The sequence below is a fragment of the Lonchura striata genome, chromosome 1 (genome assembly GCF_050655825.1).
Source record: "Lonchura striata isolate lonStrDom1 chromosome 1, ASM5065582v1, whole genome shotgun sequence".
NCBI lineage: Eukaryota > Metazoa > Chordata > Aves > Passeriformes > Estrildidae > Lonchura > Lonchura striata.
Genome location: NC_140703.1, coordinates 102,033,264 through 102,051,997, shown reverse-complemented (window position 1 = coordinate 102,051,997; position 18,734 = coordinate 102,033,264). Strand labels below are relative to the sequence as shown.

Here is an 18,734-nt window from a genome sequence, read left to right as displayed (position 1 = left end):
CCAAAGCCAATATTTTCATTTCAGGTGTCCCACATGACTGCAACCCTGCTGTCTGCAGCTGGTTTTACCACCGTAAGCCACCTAATCTCCCATGTAATGTCACTCCACATATCTCACTATGCTGTCACTCCCACCACAGGGCTGCAGGCAGCTCCGGCTGGCAAGCATGCTGCAGCTTTCCAGTACTGGAATCCATGTAATCCATGGTGCTTAAAGTAAAGATGCTGCTTGTAAACTCCAATTACATTTTACATTACTCTGCTGTGTGCTTGTAAAAACAGCATTGCTTCAGGAAGGTTTCACTGCATGAGCACCAGGAAATTTCGATCTTTAACCATCTCAGCCTAACAGTGAGGAACTATGATCAATGCTTGACAGCCTGCTTAATTCAAATGCAAATGTAATACCCTGTCAGTCACGGGAGAAAGCAAATTAAATAAAGACATCTCCCATTACATGGGCAATTAAATAGTTGTTTTTCCTCTTGCTGTGCAAAGATTTTCCTTAATTTCCTGTCCCTTGCTGGGACAGCCTTGGCTTTTCTTGCCGGGCTAGAAGCTCAGGTGTCGCTGCTCTCACGGGTGCCTCTGTACCGCTTATCCTTGCACTGAGGAGGAGGTGGAGAAGGAGGAGGGCAGAACCCAAATTCCCATTTTTTCTGGGATAAGCTGTGCAGTAGCTGAAGAAACCACTGTCTCGACAGTGCAGAGCAGCAGGGCAGACAGTTGTCCTTCCCCTACCAACCTCATTTACAGTGTTTCTAAAACACACAAACATCATGCACACACATGGGCTGCTTGTTTCCTCGCTCTTGTATACTCAGCACTGGCGCCTTATCACTCATGGAAGGTGGCTGGAGGCACAGCACATGCCGTAACCCTCTCCTGCCTGCTCTGAAAGTGTGGCACACTTGCAGGAAAACAGGTGTCTCCCGACAGCTCCCACTGCTCCTGCTCACGCAGCCAGACAGATGCAAGCACTGTGCAGACAGTGGAGAGGTCCCAGAGGAATACATTTATAATATTGTTAACTCTTTTTTGCCCTTTCTCACATATTTCTGAAATAACAATGAAATCTGAAGGAAATCTCATGATTGTACACAGACTCATCCTAAGCACCCAGGGACCCTCTGGCTGTCCCTTGCTGCTCAAACCTGTGCAGGCATGTCCAGCTGTGTCCAAACATGCACAGTGCACTTGCAGGCTGGGAGGCTCCCACTCAGGAAAAGCTGAGGTCAGCAGTTTGTCCCTCTCTTTCTCCTTGAGAAATGTGCAAGTGAACAGTCAATCCTCTGGACAACCCCTCATTCTGCTGGGTCAAACCACTGAGCAGCTTTAGGTGCTTGTGCTGGAGGCTGGCGTTTGCAGGCACTGGCAGATGAGAGATTCCTAACACAGGGCAAAGTGGAAATGGAAATAATGCAAGTATACCTCAGGAAGGCATATACTCATGCACTGATGATGTGCAAAAACCTACTAAAACTGGGCTCCTTGTTTTCAGAAGGTGATCCGACACACCCAGGACGATCTGTGCCATTGTTGTAATGTAGCATAAGTGTCTCACAGTCTCACATACTCTATCTGCCCATCACACCTACCCACTGCCTTTCACCTTGTGTTTCAATGGTCATGTCTCTAGAAATGACCCTCAATATCACACTCCAATGCTTTTCTTTACACATCAGACTTCTGTTCCCTGTGATGTCTCTCTAGGCATCACCATGGTATGTTCAGTAATGCCAGCAGTTGTTTCCATTTGCTTTTGTCAATGTAAGGATACTGAAACCAAGAGGGTTTTATGATAATTTTTTGCAAATGATGAATTATAGACAAAAGGTCTGTAGTACACTGACAGGTCTCCCTTTCCTTGGAGATAGTGCCATGTTATGCTATTCAGAGCAGGAGGTTTAGGAGACTTTTTTTTTTACATGGCCTATGGCTTTGATTAGTGAGAACAAGGACATTCATACACCTCATGTGTGCATCTCAGGTAGGATTCATCTCACTGAACATTAATCATCTCACCACCACACCCCTTTTTTCTGTTTCGCTTCATGCAGTGTCATGTCTGTCATCAGAAGTGGGTGTCTATGAAACCACCCCTACATGTCAGGCTCAGCATCTCACCTGCAGGTGTTGGGCTTCCAGACCCTCCACAGCCCCCAGCTAGCATCACCATGCTGGTTCACATTCAACTCACATTTTGTAAGTTTTCCCTTTATGTTTTAAGGTTATTTCCCTAATGATTCTGACATGATTAATACTGGGGTCTGGAGTTCAGGGTGACAGCTTTAAGGAACTAGACTGTGAGCTGACAAAATGTAGACTATTATTATTGCATTATATTGTATTATTTTGTAACAAATTCAGCCCAACACTGCAGATAATTTATGGAAATAGAACTTCTGCAAACTTAACAGATAAGGGACACTTGTGTTACAAATGCACAGCATATTAGATTCACAGACCTAACAAAGTTACAAGTTTCATTATTATCTCCTTCAGCAGTGGACCACAGATGCATTAGAAGAGGGTAAAATGATCCCTTGGAAATGGAAACATTTGATCATCAGTGCAGCATGATGGTTAACAGGTTCCTGATAAAGCTGAAGTTCAGAACTTGAAGACACAAACCCCCAAGCTTGGCACAGCTGCTGTTTTCTGTTCTGTTCTAACACTTCAGGCAAAAAGTGCTATTGATGTGCTGCTCAGTAAAAGCATTTACAATGTTTACTTTATGTAGCATGTGATCAGATAGCAATAAATATCTCTAACATAATCTTCTTTACAATGCATTTTTCTTTTACTTACACCCCTTAAAACAACTTACATTAAAGCTTTCGGAAGATGTATTTTCCTGGAGAGATACTTATTGTTTTCCCAACATTTTCTGCAGAGTGATCAGAGGGGCTCCAGACACTACATAAAGCACCACATCAAACTCAGGAGCAAAAGTGCATGTGGTCTTCCACTAGTGCAGTTTTCCTACCTTTACAGAACTTTAAAGCATATTGCTTTAAGACTTTTATCCATACATAGGCCTGTTTGTAATCTGCTACTGGGACAGACAGTGCTATTTTTATATATCCCAACACAGAGGAGAGGACAAACATATTGACCATTCTGTCTCTGTAACACTGAGGAGTTACTGCTTTTGTTGAGACTGCAAAAAGTATATTGAAATATGTGTGTGAAGTACATTGAAATCTGCACAAAAGTAATCTGATGTTTTTAAGCAGCTTAGCAAGAGACAGTTGCATGCAAGAGACTACCCAAAGCAAACGTAGTTTCACTTATTTGTGAGCAAGAATACAATCCCCATGTCTTTTTTGATCACAACAAAACTGAAATAATTTTTCACTCAGTACTTCTGTGCCACTTCAGCATGGTGATTATGTGTTCCTTAATCTCTTTTGGAAGTATTCATAAAATAAACTAGCGTATTTACTACACATTATTTTTTACTAAACATTATTGGAAAATGAAGTTTCTGAACTAAAAACACGGATCAGTTTTGACTAGATAAGGGGCAAACTGTTTAACCAAGGGAAATACACTGGCTATAGCAAGTGCGATTCCTGGCTTCAGGCAAGCTAATTTGAATATTTGAAAAATATTTTATTAAATATTGTCTCACATATTATTAACTTTAAGGAAGCAAGCCACTAGAAAAAATTGATTCTCATTGCACCTTAAATTGCTGCTCCAGTGCCTTCACACTTCATGAAGCATGGATCAATTATCTTATTGGCAAATATGAACATGCTATCTTTTAGCAGAGCTTCATTAATGGCATTTTCTCTCTCGGTCTTTAGCTTGATCTGCTCTTCTCCCTCTTTGAATTAATGTAGACTATTAGCTAAATTGCACAAACATTTAGTTTAGAAAAAGTATTCTGTGTTCAGTCTGCATCCTCCCCAAGTTGTATGCTAATATTCATCAGAAATCACCTGAGGTGGTTCTTCTTCCCTCATCACAATAAAAATAAACATTATACCTGAAAATACAAATTAATAATTGTGCATTTTATGGAGTCATATTATGCAGGCTTCTTTTCAAGGTAACAGCAGCCAAGCTTACCTGTCAGCTGAGAGAGCAGTGAGAGTAAAGACTGACACCCCTACAGAGGTGAGCTGTATGAAGGGGATAAGTTTGCATCCAGTTCTGCCAAACAGCCACTCATCAGCAAGGTACCTGCTGGCATCCACAGGCACACAAGTCACTAAAAGCAGCAGGTCTCCCAGAGCCAAACTGGAAATGAACAAATTAGGGACATTTCTCATGGATTTCACAGTACAGAATATCTTAATCAAAGTGATATTGCCAATAAGGCCTATCAGAATGATGATCCCATAGATAGTGGGGATGGCATAGAGGAACGCTGGGTAAAACCAGTCTTCCCCCAGGAGTGAAAAGTTTGCACTCTGGTTGACAGAGATATTATAGAAAATGAAGTTATCTGTTTCTAGGTCTAGCAGAAGGCACTCTCCAGATGCCATCGTCCTGTTTTACTCTTCTCGGAAAACAGCTTTCTTCTTTGAAAGTCCTCAAATTCCTTAAATTAATTTCTTGCTTTAATTTTGCTGCTCCTTGCTGGCTTTAAACAGTCAGAAGAGTTTAAAAGTCATATTACTTTGTGACACATCTTGTGAATAACCCAACCAAAAAGCACCTGCAGCTTGCTCCACAGTCCTGTTTCCATAAGGTGAAAGGAGAACATGTTTTAGCATTGTTTGAATTGTGAAACTTGCATTTTCCTCCTTGACTTCTCTTGCTGTTAAGTATTCCTCAGCTTTGGAAGGCCAATTATCAAATTCAAAGACCAGCAAGTGGCAGGCATTTTCGCAAACGGGGCTCGTTAAACTCCCAGCTTCGGCTCTGCCCGGCAGCCCCGAGTCCGAAAGCGGGGAGTTAGAGAAAGCGAGAACTTTCGGGAGTTGCTGCCACGCTGCACCGCCAGTGTCTCCCGCTTTCGGTGCCTGCCATGGCCAGCCGGATTTAAAGCGCGGGGGGAAAGCGGGGCCCGGCTGGCGGCTCGGATCCCATAGGCAGGATGTTCCGGACGTCAATCCTTGCGCTGCTTCCCACGGTGTGCGCGGCTGCCGGGAGCGCCGGGAGCGCCGGAGCAGCGCCGGCCGCCTGCTGGATGCTCCGGGCAGCGCGGGGCCCCGCCGCCCTTAACTCTTTAGGTGACAAAATACACATCTGCTCACCTAGGGCTCCCGACGTGCGTCATCGGCTCGCCACCCACTCCCTCCCCCCTCAAAAAATCCAACCCCAAATCTCCCCTCCCTCAAAAATAACTCACCAAATCCCACCCCCGCCCCTCCGCCTCCCGCCCCCAACAAACCCACCAAAACCAAAGAGTCAAACCCACATAAATCAACCAACCAAACAAAACCAAATGCAGGTAATTTCATACTGCAAACAATGTGCTTAGAAAAGCCATCCCACTTTCTCAACTAAAAGCACACCTATTTTCATTATACTCTGGTATTCGATTATTCCAATGAAAGAGAATGATGATATAAAGCCAAATTCATCTTCTCCTCTCCTGCCTAGGCAAGTGAAATTAATACAGACAATTAAGATAAAACCCAACATTGTCGTTAAGGTAGGCAAATGAATGTTAGCACTGTGAGCCTGAAGTTATACAGGCAAACCTTAACTCTGCACACTTTTATGCCATTTTTTTAATTTGGAAGCAACAATGCTGAGAGACAAAGTTCACCATTCTATGCAATAATTTCCATAGATAATGCATGTTGAGATGCAACAGAAAGAAATTTTCTTGGCTTATAACAGTCTAAAATACTCCTTTTTAAAATTGAATGAAGATATAACTATCACTGATGGCTTATTGCTTTATAACAGACCATTTATGAATGTACACAACGACTTTCTGGATTGCTGAGATACATAGTTAATTTGGAAACCAGCCTGCAGAATTAAATAAAGCTGTACTTTACATTTTCTCTCAAAACTGCTCATTTTTGCAGGCAAAAGAATGTTTCACCAACTGCTAGAGTTACTTGGAAGTGAGAGGGGAGGAGATTCAAAGCAGGCATTAAAGTGTGATCACTGGTTACTGCATAAAAGAAGCATTTCAGGACACATTCTGGAAAATCTCCAGGGGTTTGAAAGTGGTGTCCCATGGTGGGATTTGAAGCAGGAGGTTTCAATAGCTGTTTTTCTGCTTCATTCTCGTGACCTGGGTCAGTGTTTTCAGCTGTTTTTCTGCTGTCCATTCTAAGTCAACAAAGGACTTATGTGTACCCTTAACTTTAAGTAGGGCTACTTACATATATTTTTCAAGCCAAACACACATGACAATGCTGTGCTGATAGCTTGAGAGTGCACAGGATAAGCCAAATTTTCTAGTATTCTTTTCAGAGAGAAGCCTACTTTTAAGAAAAGGCTGGAGGCTACCACGGTTAAAAGCAGAGGACGCAGAGCAACTGTGCACACATTCTGATCGGGGCACACGGGCACTTCTGCGGGTCAGGGCCAGCTCTGGGCGGGGCTGCCAGGTTGGGTGGATGCCATTTGGAGGCAATGCCGTGTTTGGCACAGCAGAGCCAAAGGCACAGAGAGGAACTGTGGAGCTACTGAAGCAGCCCTGCCACACACCATGGTAGGACACATCTCCCAGAATATCCCCCAGCATACCTGGGAGCCTGGTGATAGGGGCTGCATGACGAAGGGGTGCACACCTCCCCCCTCCCTCCCCCCACATTTTGCCTTTGGAGCATTGGGATCAAGGGGAGAGGACACTTCTGGAAGTGGGAGCAGCCACTTGGTGTAACCCTGATGGACCCCTGTGCCCAGCAGCCTGGTCAGTAATTGGCAGTGATCCATCCTGAGTAGGAGGTGAGGACTTCTTGTCTCTTTTCCCATTCAAATGACTTGTTGACACTGGGATTTGTAAACCCACCACTCAGAGATATAACATCTCTAGCTCCCACCACAAGCCTTTATTTTTCAGATGGAAAACAAAGTGGTCAGTTTGACAAAAATCCTCTAACAGGACCACTAAGTCATCCCTCTTAACCATTTGAACTCTTCTACACTGAAACCTCTCTTCCCCTTACATGGCAAACTATGTGAGGTGAGCAAAGGAAGAAATGAGAAGCAATGCTGGAAATCCTGCTGATCTGGTGGCTGACACTGATGCTGAACACTCTTTTGAGATGGGGCATATCACCATATCCCTCATGTCTCCATCAGTGAAGGAAAGGGCTCTCATGACCTCTGGGAGGATGCACTTCACCTTTATCTTTGCAAGGCTGATTGTTATTCCAAGAAGCACTTCAAGTGTAAACTTACAGCTTTCTCATTTTTGCTTTTGACAAATCCAGGCTTCATATTTAGGACAAAGTCTTCTGACCACAGAGAATGAGAAACTGTAAAGATTAAAAAAAAAAAAAAGAAAAAAAAATCCACCAAACTTTAAACCAAACTAAACCAGATCCTATAATGCTTGAAACAGTTCAGATTGTAAAAAAATATTCATTATTTATGTCAAATATAAATACACTGTTTCAGGGAAGATGAAGTACGCAGGTTTTATTCACTGTTGCCTGGCCTGCAGATGTTCCTCAGAAGTAACTTAAAAATGCTGAGGATGTTTCCCAGACATGTTTCTGCCTTGTCATAAATTACATTTGCGAGGGTTTTGTTTATAATGAATGGTGTACCTTTTTAATAATTTCGCTCTACTGTTTACCTTCCCTGAGCACGAAAAATGTCTGGACATTGGTATGAGCATACCACCTCTGTGTTCCTTTCAAGATCCCAAGCTCTCTCTAAAGGACAGTAAGCATCAATACCCCTGTTTCACCACTGGAGTAACCTGAATGCATTGTTAAAAAGAAAAAAAAAAATCAGAAACAAAACAAAACAAAACAACAACAACAACAACAACAAAAAAACAACAAAGTGACTGGCACAAAGTTACTCAACAAGCTGTTGGCAGAATTGTGAATAGAATAATGCAGGGCTCCTGAGCCTGGTCCTGCATTGTAATGGTTTTTGGTTGGACAATGGGAGATTCCACACATCCTTTCAGTAGATGCTTTTTTTAATCTCTCAGCCTTTGTCCAACCTCCAAATGACAGCTGCAAAGAGAAAACTTTCTTAACTCTGCACATTGGGGGAGATTTGTACATGTTTGATGGGCAAATTTTTCAAAAGCACTTAAACCCACATGAAAGGTAATGAAATTTAGGCTCCTACATTAGTCATGAGCTTGCCACCTGGAAGTGGAGCCAGAGTTTCAAACAACTGCAATCTACATTGAGAAAAGTACACAAGACCCACTTTTCAAAGGTGCTTGGAGAGCTGCAGATGCCAAAATCACATCTCCAGGCAGATTTTCAGAGCCCTAACAGCCAGTGTGCCGAGGTCCTTTGTAAGACACTGATCATGTGTTCTACAAATCTAAATGGACCACTTTGGAAAATCTAATGCAACAGGGGGATTCTGTGAGGTTCCATGGGAGATGATCTGGTGATGGGAGCCAGAGAATGTTGGTGCAGCCACCAGCAGACCCTGAGGCTGGCCCAGCCATCATCCTGGAGAGCAGGAGCAAGCTGATGCACCAGGGTGGGCAGCCCATGCAGCATCCCCCACACCAGGCACCTCCAACATGCAGGGAACATGGGGGCAATGGCAAATCATCTTCTTGGAGCATGGCTCTTTGCCAGGGGTGTCATGGTTGCTTGTGTGACTTTCCTTCATATCGACCTCTTCCCAGCTCAGAGAAGATGGATAAACTTGCATCCAGGGTCAAGAGTCAGGAGAGGAGTCTCTGTGCTCAGAGTTTTGCTGTTTCCTGATAACTGAATTACTGGGGCTAGGAACCAGTGAACCAGGGATTACTCACTGCTGAGCTTGTGAAGCACAACATCCGCTGATTTACTAAGTATTCTCCTGCAAACTCTTCATCTCCCAGAGGGAACAAAGCAGTGTAAGGCATCCTGCCTATAATCTCTTCAAGCAAATTCTTCATTTTTATTGCTGTCACCCCTACGTGCCCAAATAGTGCTCTGTGTTCACCACTCTGTTTCAGTCACCAAAGTTAACAGAAACAGTTCACAAAAAGGTGATTTTCTAACCCATTTCATTCCAGGGTTCAGATTTATATCAGGGCATTACAGAGAGTAAATTACATAAACTTTTTATTTTCTTGAGCAAAGATATTTACTCATACCTGCATGACTGGAGGTCAGAGGGGCTGGGGAAGGAACTGAATATAATTCAAAGCATAAAAATCCCTTGAGTAGGTATGATGTGCTGGATTATTGCATATGTAAAAATGGAAATGAAGCACTGTCAAGTTTCCTCCATCCTGCAGCCTTGCTGACGCACAGCCCACAGTGCAAATGAAGATGCAGGTCATACAATGTGAAGTGCTCCCACTGTGCCTTTGAAAATAGCTTTCTCATTCTAAATTAGGCAACTCCTTCAGTGTGTTTTCAGCTTCACAAGTCCCTTACTTAGTCTCAGCATTTCATCATGATACACAGTCATCAAAAACTGACACAGCTGGAAGGGATGTCTGAACTGCCTAACACACTGGATGTGTGCTCATGGAGAAAGAAGTGTTTGAAGGAGCCACATGCAGCTCTATGTTTACAGGAATCTTCTGCCAAAAGAGTAACACAGCCATAACAGCATCTGAAAATGCAGTAAGTAAGAAAGTAAAGGCTGCATGGTGGGCCAGCAAGAGCAAGGAACCAGCCTGTACCTTGTAAATGAAGGATGAAAAGGGACTTGAGAATGTAGAGAGCTGCCTGTGTGAGCCACTTTCAAGGAGGGCACATTTGGAAAAGATGCACCAGAGTGTTGATGTGAGCCCAATGCAAGGAAAAGGATCTTGGCAACCCTTCAAGAAGCAACAATGCATTTTTTGAGAGCAAAGAATGCTGTAATAGGCAAGATATAGGGAAGAAATCTTAGCTAAAAAAGAGGAAGGAAAAGCTTTATTTCACATACTTTATGCAGACACACACCTCTCCACACCCACAGCCTCCAAGACAGAAAGACCTGGGGATGCAGGGAGAGCAAAAAGTAGGAAGCAAGACTGAGTGAAAAACAGTCAAGAAAAGTGCTGCCACCTTGGTGCAGAGAAAACATTAACATCTCTTTTAACCATGTGGAGCTCATGATAGCAGCAAATAATTCCCAAGGAAATGTTGCAGGATGAGATTCCCATCCTGATAGATGGAGGCGAAGTCATTGAATTTAAGTCATCTGCATGGAAATAAGACATAAGTTTGTGGATAAGGACAGCTCAGAGGGGCAAGGAAGGGTACAAAGGAAAGATCATCGCACAAACAGCTGAGGGGAAACAAAAAGAAGCCATCAAAGATCCTGCAGAAGGGAAAAAGCATGCAGAAACAGAGAAGGCAGATGAGAAAAGCAGGGGAAGCCAAGATTTTGGGTTCAATGTATAATCAAACACATCATCCTAAGAAACGACATGTCCAAGTTAAGTGAAGCTAGTAGCACAGTTTGGGCTAGAGGAATCTTAAAGAATCATGGACTTCTGTTCACAAAACTTCAGTCATGTGGAAGGCATGAAGTCAGATTAAAAGTTTGGGCTGTAGCTGTAAAAGAAGATGCTCTTTTTCCATGCATCTGTTTTCCAAGCTAAATGGGGAATAGAAGTCTCTGGGTGCAAGAAGGTTGGGGACAGCAGCATTAGAAAGGCATGAAAAGTGCACATAACTCATGCTTGTCCTGACTTTGCTAAGTTTTCCTGAAGGGCACCTTAAACTGGGAACTTTATAGCAGGGCACTTTGGTCAAACACTCCTGGAAAACTCTCCTGCTCTTGGCCATCAGCAGAGCCAGCTCTTCCCTGCAGCTGCTGGCCCTTAGCAGGGATGTAGATGCATTTCACCAGCAAGACAGCTGAGAAGAGCAGAGCATGGAGTGGCATACACACTACAAAACAGGTAATAAAACACCACCCTCAATGTTACCAGTCCTTCTTACTAACACCTTCTTTTCAGGACCTACTGCCAGACAGCACTGAATTCCACCGGGACCATTACAGAGGTATCTCAGACTTACTTGGTTGGTGAAACCTGGGCAGAATCAGCCTGAGTTTGCTCAAACACTAACTCTGGCAAGGCCAGGCAGGAATACTAAAGGCCAGAAGTTCTATGCTGACACTTAGAATTGTGAGCGTCAGCCCTATGTCCAGCATCTCAGCTGTGTCACTTCACAGGAAATATACGTGCCAATTTAACAAGACTAAATCCTGACCCCTGGCTTGCCAGAAGTATAATTTAGGATGTGCCAGCCCTTCCTTGGGCTGAGCAGTGCTGATGGATTAACACCCAGTTTCACTCTTTTTCTTCCCTGCATCATCCTAGTATCTTCCTTGGGCTCCTAAGGTAGGAACATTTTTGTCTTTCAATGTTGTCACTGAAAAGCAGCTGGTGGAATGAATTATTGCTGAATGCATGCTGTTCTTTTCCTTTTAAAAGGTAAAATGCACTTTTTGTTCCATCTTGATTGTCATGGGAAAGTACAATTCCCCACCTAAGAGAAAAACCCAAAAATGGAAATATTGTTGTTATTAATAATAAGAATTGTACTCTGGGAGATTGGAACAAATGAAACAACTCAGTGTCAAATACATATTTTAGAGAAGAAAAATGTGTTGAAACCCATAATCAACAAGGCTGTTAAAGCTTTTTTTCTAAACAAATGGTTCCAAAGCTTCCTGGCATAACTCACCAAGAAATGTGCTGGGGAAACACGGCAAGGTAATATTACCATTTACTGTCTTCCTATTGTACTTGAGGGATGTTTCAAGAAGAAAATAATGCAATATAGAGTCACGCAATAATGATCATTCTAAACAAAACGGTTTTGTCTACATCTGATGTCTGATTTGCTTTCTATTATCTTCTCTCACATGAGAAAGAGAGCAAATCTCAACTACTTAAGGCAGCGATTTGCCTTCTAAGTTACAAGGGGAAGCGGCTGTAGGGACAAGCGAGCGGCTCGGAGCCCCTCGGTGCATCCCCGCAGTGTGCTCCTGCGGCTTCTCGCGGGGCGGGGGCAGTCCCCTGCAGGAGCTCTGAGCGCAGTTTTGCGTGAGCGAGTCCTCTGTAATTTACTGGGGTCGCTGGATGCGCCGCGGCCGCCCCGTCCCGGCGCCGGGCCCCCCGAGCCCGCCGGGCGCTGCGGGCGCGGCCGCCGCAGGGCGGCGCTGAGCCGGCGGCGGGGCCGGGCGGGGCCGGGCGGGGCCGTGGAATGGCCGTGAGGGGCCGTGGAATGGCCGTGGAATGGCCGTGGAATGGCCGTGAGGGGCCGTGGAGGGGCCGTGAGGGGCCGTGAGGGGCCGTGGAAGGGCCGTGAGGGGCCGTGGAGGGGCCGTGAGGGGCCGTGGAATGGCCGTGAGGGGCCGTGGAATGGCCGTGAGGGGCCGTGGAAGGGCCAGGACGGGCCGTGAGGGGCCGTGGAATGGCCGTGAGGGGCCGTGGAAGGGCCGTGGAATGGCCGTGGAATGGCCGTGAGGGGCCGTGGAAGGGCCAGGACGGGCCGTGAGGGGGCCGTGGAAGGGCCAGGGCGGGCTATGAGAGGCCGTGGAATGGCCGTGAGGGGCCGTGAGGGGCCGTGAGGGGCCGTGGAAGGGCCAGGACGGGCCGTGAGGGGGCCGTGGAAGGGCCAGGGCGGGCTGTGAGAGGCCGTGGAGAGGCCGTGGAGGGGCCGTGGAGGGGCCGCTGCCGCCCCAGCGAGCAACGAGCCCGCAGCTGGCAGGCCCCAGAGCCGGCCGCAGGCACCTCCGTGCTGCGCTCAGGCCTCAGCAGGCGTGAGAAGCCAGCGAGTGACAGGTTGTGACAGACTGGGAGAGTCTTCCTAAAGCAGGAGAGGAAGAGGCAGAAGTTGGGCAGACCTGTTCTCATCTCAGTTTAGTTTAGCTCTGGTTTTAGTTTCGTGCACTGTCCTCAACAGCCATCCACGGGATTTGTATCCGACTCCATCCTTAATGCTTTACTCCAGCTGATGTCTGAGAAGCAAAAGAATTGGGTTTTCTGGAAAGCAAAGCCATGTACCAGTGTAATTACATTTCTTAAAACACCTCCTGTGAATTTTCCAGGGCTGGGTTTTGTGCCAAGTAATGACTTTGCTCTGACAAATGGCTGTAGAAAGCAAGGTGGTGCAAATGTTACATTGATATCCAAAAAGTGTGGAGAGAGGGCTGGGGTGCTGCAGGACAGACGCCTTGCTTCTGGTGTCTCAAGAAGACAGCATATTAAAAAATAAAATCAGTAGAAGAAATACAAAGAGTAGGGGGGAAATCAACACAACATTCATAGAAGGAAGCCATTGCCCTCAGACCTAATGTTACTTAAGTTAGGAGTCAGTGAGGTTGTAAATAAGGATAGTCAGACAATACATTTGTGCTTGGACTCCATGAATGTTTTCATAAACTTAGGGTTTAATGAAAGTAGATAACAGAAGAGTGCTTTGTATAAACAACTTCTGGAAATTGTATATTTACCTGTATGGTGTATAATGGTGTTCAGAATGGTCTTGTGCTCTCTGAGCACCTAACAAATTATAAACTAATGAAGGAAAAAAGGGGAAATCAATAATTTGCAAGAAGCAACTACAGTAGCAGCAATGAAGACAGAGGGATAAAAGGCTTTGCAATGCTGAAATAACTGGGCTTTTATCTCCAGAAAAAATAGTGTATCAGAAGGAAACCTGAAAGTGTGAAATAGGTAAAGGTTTATCTGATTTGGAGCATAGCTTTGCTTGCAATGAGACAGCCAATTCTGATATCACACTGCTTTTCTTAATGGCATAACTTCCCTGAAGTAGTAATTTGTTATTTTGATTTACCTGGAAGACACATAACAGCATTAAGCAAGTTCAATTCTGCATTTATAGCAACTGCAGAGAGAGACAAAATTGAGATACAGAACTATGAGCGCACTGGAAAAGTCAGCCCTGAACCAGGAGAAGAAAGCTCTCCATGCTTCATAAATAAGAAAGGCACAGTGTGCAATTCTCACTCCATCTATGGAGAGTACATTCATAAACATGTTCCTAAACTTCACTCAGAAGACTGCCAAAGGTTTGTAGAGAATGTGCCAATGGATATGATTTAATAGGACCTCAATTCAGTTGTGTCATTCCAACAAAATACAGCTCTTCTTCTCACGATGGATGTTATCCATATGAAGAGAGAGCTGGAAGATCCCTAGAGTTTACAGCCCTGATGGCTCTCACCATGAATACCATAGGGAAAAAAATCTTTCAGAAAGAAGCATAAGCCCTCAGCTAAAATTAAATCAAAGTCAGTGTAAAATACCATCTGTATTCATGAATGTATTGACAGCTCTCAGCACTCATTTCTGTTTCTTGGCAAGTCACTGTCCTATCTTATTTAACTGAATAAACAAATTATTGGTTTTCTGGGCAGACAGACAAGTGTGTGAAAAATAAATGACTTTTTGAATAATTTTCTCAGCATATCACTGTGCTTCAACAAACATCCTATTCAGAGAAATCCCAAATAAGGGGCTTCTAAAACAATACAAAAAGTATAACTATTGCTTTTTCTGCATTTCATGGAACTAATCCTATTATCTATCAGATTGCACTGTTAGAAAAGGAGAGAATTCAAGTACAAAGTGAATGTATCATCCTGGAAGTTCAATGAAAATATGAATATGGAAAAGAAAAAGTATCTGACAAATGCTTTGAGGATCCTCTACCAAGGAATGGCTCTGCTGTCATTTAACTGGAGCTGTAGTTCCCTTTTTGCTTTGATCCCTTTTCTTGGGACACATGTACATTGGACACTTACCTTTTTTTTTTTTTTTTTTTTAACTTTGGGGTACTTTTCATGCATCCTGCAATCTTGAATGTATTAGTATTCTTCTAGTGTGTTTATACTGTTAATTTGGATGCAATATGCAGAAAGAAAGGCAAAAGGACTGTTCCAGCTGTCAGTAACTTTGCAGCTGAAACTAAATTATTCACTTTTATTCAGAGAAGAAGTTTCAAACTTAGGCAGTATGAACACACTGTGGACTACATGAAGAACATTGAGGTCCTCAGCTTCCACCTTGCAAATCTGACAGGAAAGATTTTCAGCAGGCATTTATTTATCAAAGATGCTGTCATTAAAATGAAGGAGATTTGCTAGCCTCAGAAAACCAGATATGCTGGTGGGGTATTGGACACAGATGAAAGTCATCAGAGGACTCTGAATTATCAGTAATTATCTGTAATACACCAATTATGCTGTCACACTGAAAATCCTTTCCAGGAACTTGAGCAGTGACTGATAACAGGACCATCCTTCACCCACCTCTGTGAGATTAAACTTTTGTGTCTTACTCAGTCTGTTCTTTCAGGTGTGCCAAAACACAGATATGGTATTAATATTTAAAGCACTGGAGAAGAAAGAGTAGAAATAATTAAATGCTTTGCCATCCAAAACTGAAAACATTCCATCCCTTAGATGAAAAAACCCTAGCAGTACTGATAAGACATTTAACAGCAGTAACAGTTCAAGCTGCTCTCTGTAATGTACAATGCAAATGGACCATTTCAAGCATGTTAAATATGATGAAGGTAAAATGAAACCATGTCCTCGACAGTAAAACAATTTTGAGGCAGACTCAACCCAACACAGCTGTATAGCTTGCAGCCACATCTGAAAACTCAGTACAGATTTTGTGATTCTTTTTCAAACCTTGGTAGTCAAATATGTTTTCCATTAATGCCAATAGGCGGCACTGGGAACACTCTTGGCCAATGCCTAACCATAGACATTTTCCTGACATAAAAACTTTAACTAAACTGAAAACTAAAAAGTATCAATATATTTGTACACAGGAAGGCACCCTACATTTCCCTACATCTGAATAGCTCTAATTTGAGACCAAAGAAACAGAAAAGCTAGAAAATGTTATGAAAACTCAGTGAGAGAGCTGATAAATTAAAATACCTTTTTTGACAGTAAGTTCTGTGTGTGTAAAGGCAATTCTAAGTGTTCTTTTTGTCTGGGCTATCACAGCAGGTGGAAGCACTTCACCTCACTGCCCAAGTTGTTCTTTCACTCAGAATGGTTATTAAGAGTGCTCATTCAGTATTTCATGAGGATAAACTAAGTCACAATAAAAAGCTATGAGCAAAAGTTTTCCACTCTGAGAAATTACCTATCAGCTTGTTAGTGGACTTCAAAGACTCTTACTTTTTGTTGTTTTGTTGTCTGATTGCTCAGCACCACTGGGAAGAGCCTGGCTCCATCCTCTGGGACCCTCCCTTCAGGTACTGATAAACACTGATGAGGTCCCCTTTCAGTAATCTCTCCTTGAGTCTAAGCAGGTGCAATTTCCCCAACCTTTCCTCATAAGAGAGATGCTCACATCCCTTATTCATTGTTTTTGTCCTCCACTGAACCCACTTCAGGATCTTCAAGTCTTGTACTGAGGAGCCCAGAACTGGACACAGCAGTCCAGGCCTCACCAGGGCTGTATAGTGGGGCAGGATCAGCTCTCTGGACCTGCTGGCAATGCTCTTCCTTATGCACACCAGGATTCCATTTGCCTTCTTGGCCGCCAGAGCACACTGCCAGCTCAGATGCTTCTGTATTTTGTGCTGTTCACCCGCTGCACACTGGAGGAGTGAATAAGTGGGAAGATGGGGAAGGTGAGCATATTCTAGTGGGGCAGGACTCCCACTTCACTCCCAGAATGAGGGCACAAAGCACACACAGAGCCCCTGCCACGCCTGGCCCTCCCTCACCTTTCTCACCCCGGCTTCTCATCTCCTTCCCACTCCTGAGCCTTGCACTCCTTTTACTGCCTTCCTTTGTCTCTTCACCTTCCCCGAATCCAGTGGTCATTACTCCAACCAACCCATCCATCTTTTCCTTCCTGTACTTGGTTCAATAGAATAATTAACATTTTCACTGGAGCTGACCCAAATGGCCTTAATCAAGAGGAATTGGCAAGCTGGCAAACTCCCTGCAGATGCCTGTCAGGGATGAAATAAGACCACCTTTTCTGTAATAGATACCAGGATTAAAAAAGATCTACTCCTTGTCTTCCCCATGTTCATAATTTATTAGAAATAGCAGAAAGGATTTCAGATTTTTAGATTAATGCTATGGGCCCCACCTGTGCATCATGGGGATAGATGCAGGTATATTCCTTTACACTGGTTTTGGTTTTGGTTTTTGTCTTCCTCTTAGGTTTAGGCATTACAGCCTGAGGCAAATGTAAAGATGTAAACATCTGGTTTCTCATGGTTCACATCCTGAAAATTAAGTACCCTCTCTTACAAATACAGTTGTTATCAAAGTAAGAGAAATGCTTAATTATGGGATTGCTGTTATTTATAATAATTTATAGGAATACTGGTCTCAGATAAGCATCTCCTTATCAATATAATCAAACAGCAAATTCATGGCTGTTGGAGCAAAGCCCTGTGAAGTATGTAGCAGCTCACTTTTATTTCATTGAAGAGAGAAGCAGACAGTGAGGATGAATTGAGACACAGCTGAAATCTAACCCATTTCCTACAACACAATTGCCAAGCTTTGGTGTGTTCCTTTGGCAGAAATGCTCTCTCAGAGCAGCAAAGTGTATGTCCAAGGGACTGACCCTATCACTCTCTAGGACTGCCTGAAAGAAGGTTGTGGCCAGATAGGGATCAGCCTCTTCTCCCAGGCAACCCATGACAAGCAAGAGGACATAATAATCTTACACTACACCAGGGGAGGTTTAGGTTGGACATTAGGAAGAATTTTTTTCACAGAAAGGGTGATTAGATATTGGAATGGGCTGCCCAGGGAGGTGGTGGAGTGACTGTCCTGGTGGTGTTTGAGGAAAAACTGGATATGACATTAAGTGCCCTGGTCTAGTTGGCAGGTGTTGGGTTATGGGTTGGACTTAGTGATTTCAGAGGTCTTTTCCAACATGATTGATCCTGTGATTCTGTGATTCAAAGAAAGAAATGGCAGTGAATTGCTGTTATACAGCAGACAGAATGAAGTAATAAATAAGGCTCTTAACCACTCTGGAAGCAAAGATTATTCTCCTTAAAAAATCTCCACAAATGAACAACCATGAACACGACCTGCATTCAGTCAAGGCTTTCATGTTGTCTCATCATGATTGTCTGTTAAGCTTTGTGTCCAGTGACATCCCCTGTGTTTCAGTGGCTCCTTTTCAGCTTGTTGAGTGCTTCTGCTCCTATTTACAAGTACAGCCATAGTCTCTCGAGGCAGGCTTTAAAGTGTATGGATCTGACTGATGTGAGACAGTGTTTGAATAGACATGTGAAATGAGAATTATGCTTCTTATTGCCTATTTATTTCTCCTTGGAAATGCTGAATTCACTAGAGCTCATGCTGACAATGATCTGTGTTTATGAAGATTCATAACTGTGTTATAAATACTCTAAAATAGCCTGAAAATCCCACAGCAAGTGTGTAACAGGAACATGTTCAGGAATATAGAGAATTCAACTGGGAACAATAAGACCTTTCGTGGTGACATAATAATACCATGACATTTTCCTGTTCTTTCTGCTATGGCTGCCACACACTCAGGACCCTGATGTACAATCTGTACTGATTTTGGCCAATGTCTTATTCCATAGGTGAGGCAGGTGAGACTGCTCTTTATGTAAGATCTTGCTCCCTGTAAGTAATGGTATTATGGTCCCTAATGAGTTTAAATTGTTTAAA

General features: G+C 43.6%; 1 protein-coding gene across 1 annotated transcript in view; it reads right to left on the bottom strand.

Moving 5' to 3' along the window:
- The window catches only part of GRPR (gastrin releasing peptide receptor), a 35,451-nt gene extending 30,152 nt beyond the window's left edge, over positions 1-5,299 (bottom strand). Inside the window, exon 1 of the mRNA XM_021532349.3 lies at positions 4,080-5,299. Within this exon, the coding sequence (XP_021388024.1) occupies positions 4,080-4,498 (419 nt within the window). The 5' untranslated portion in view covers positions 4,499-5,299. The remainder of the gene's footprint in view (positions 1-4,079) is intronic.
- Between the last annotated feature and the right edge of the window lie 13,435 nt (positions 5,300-18,734).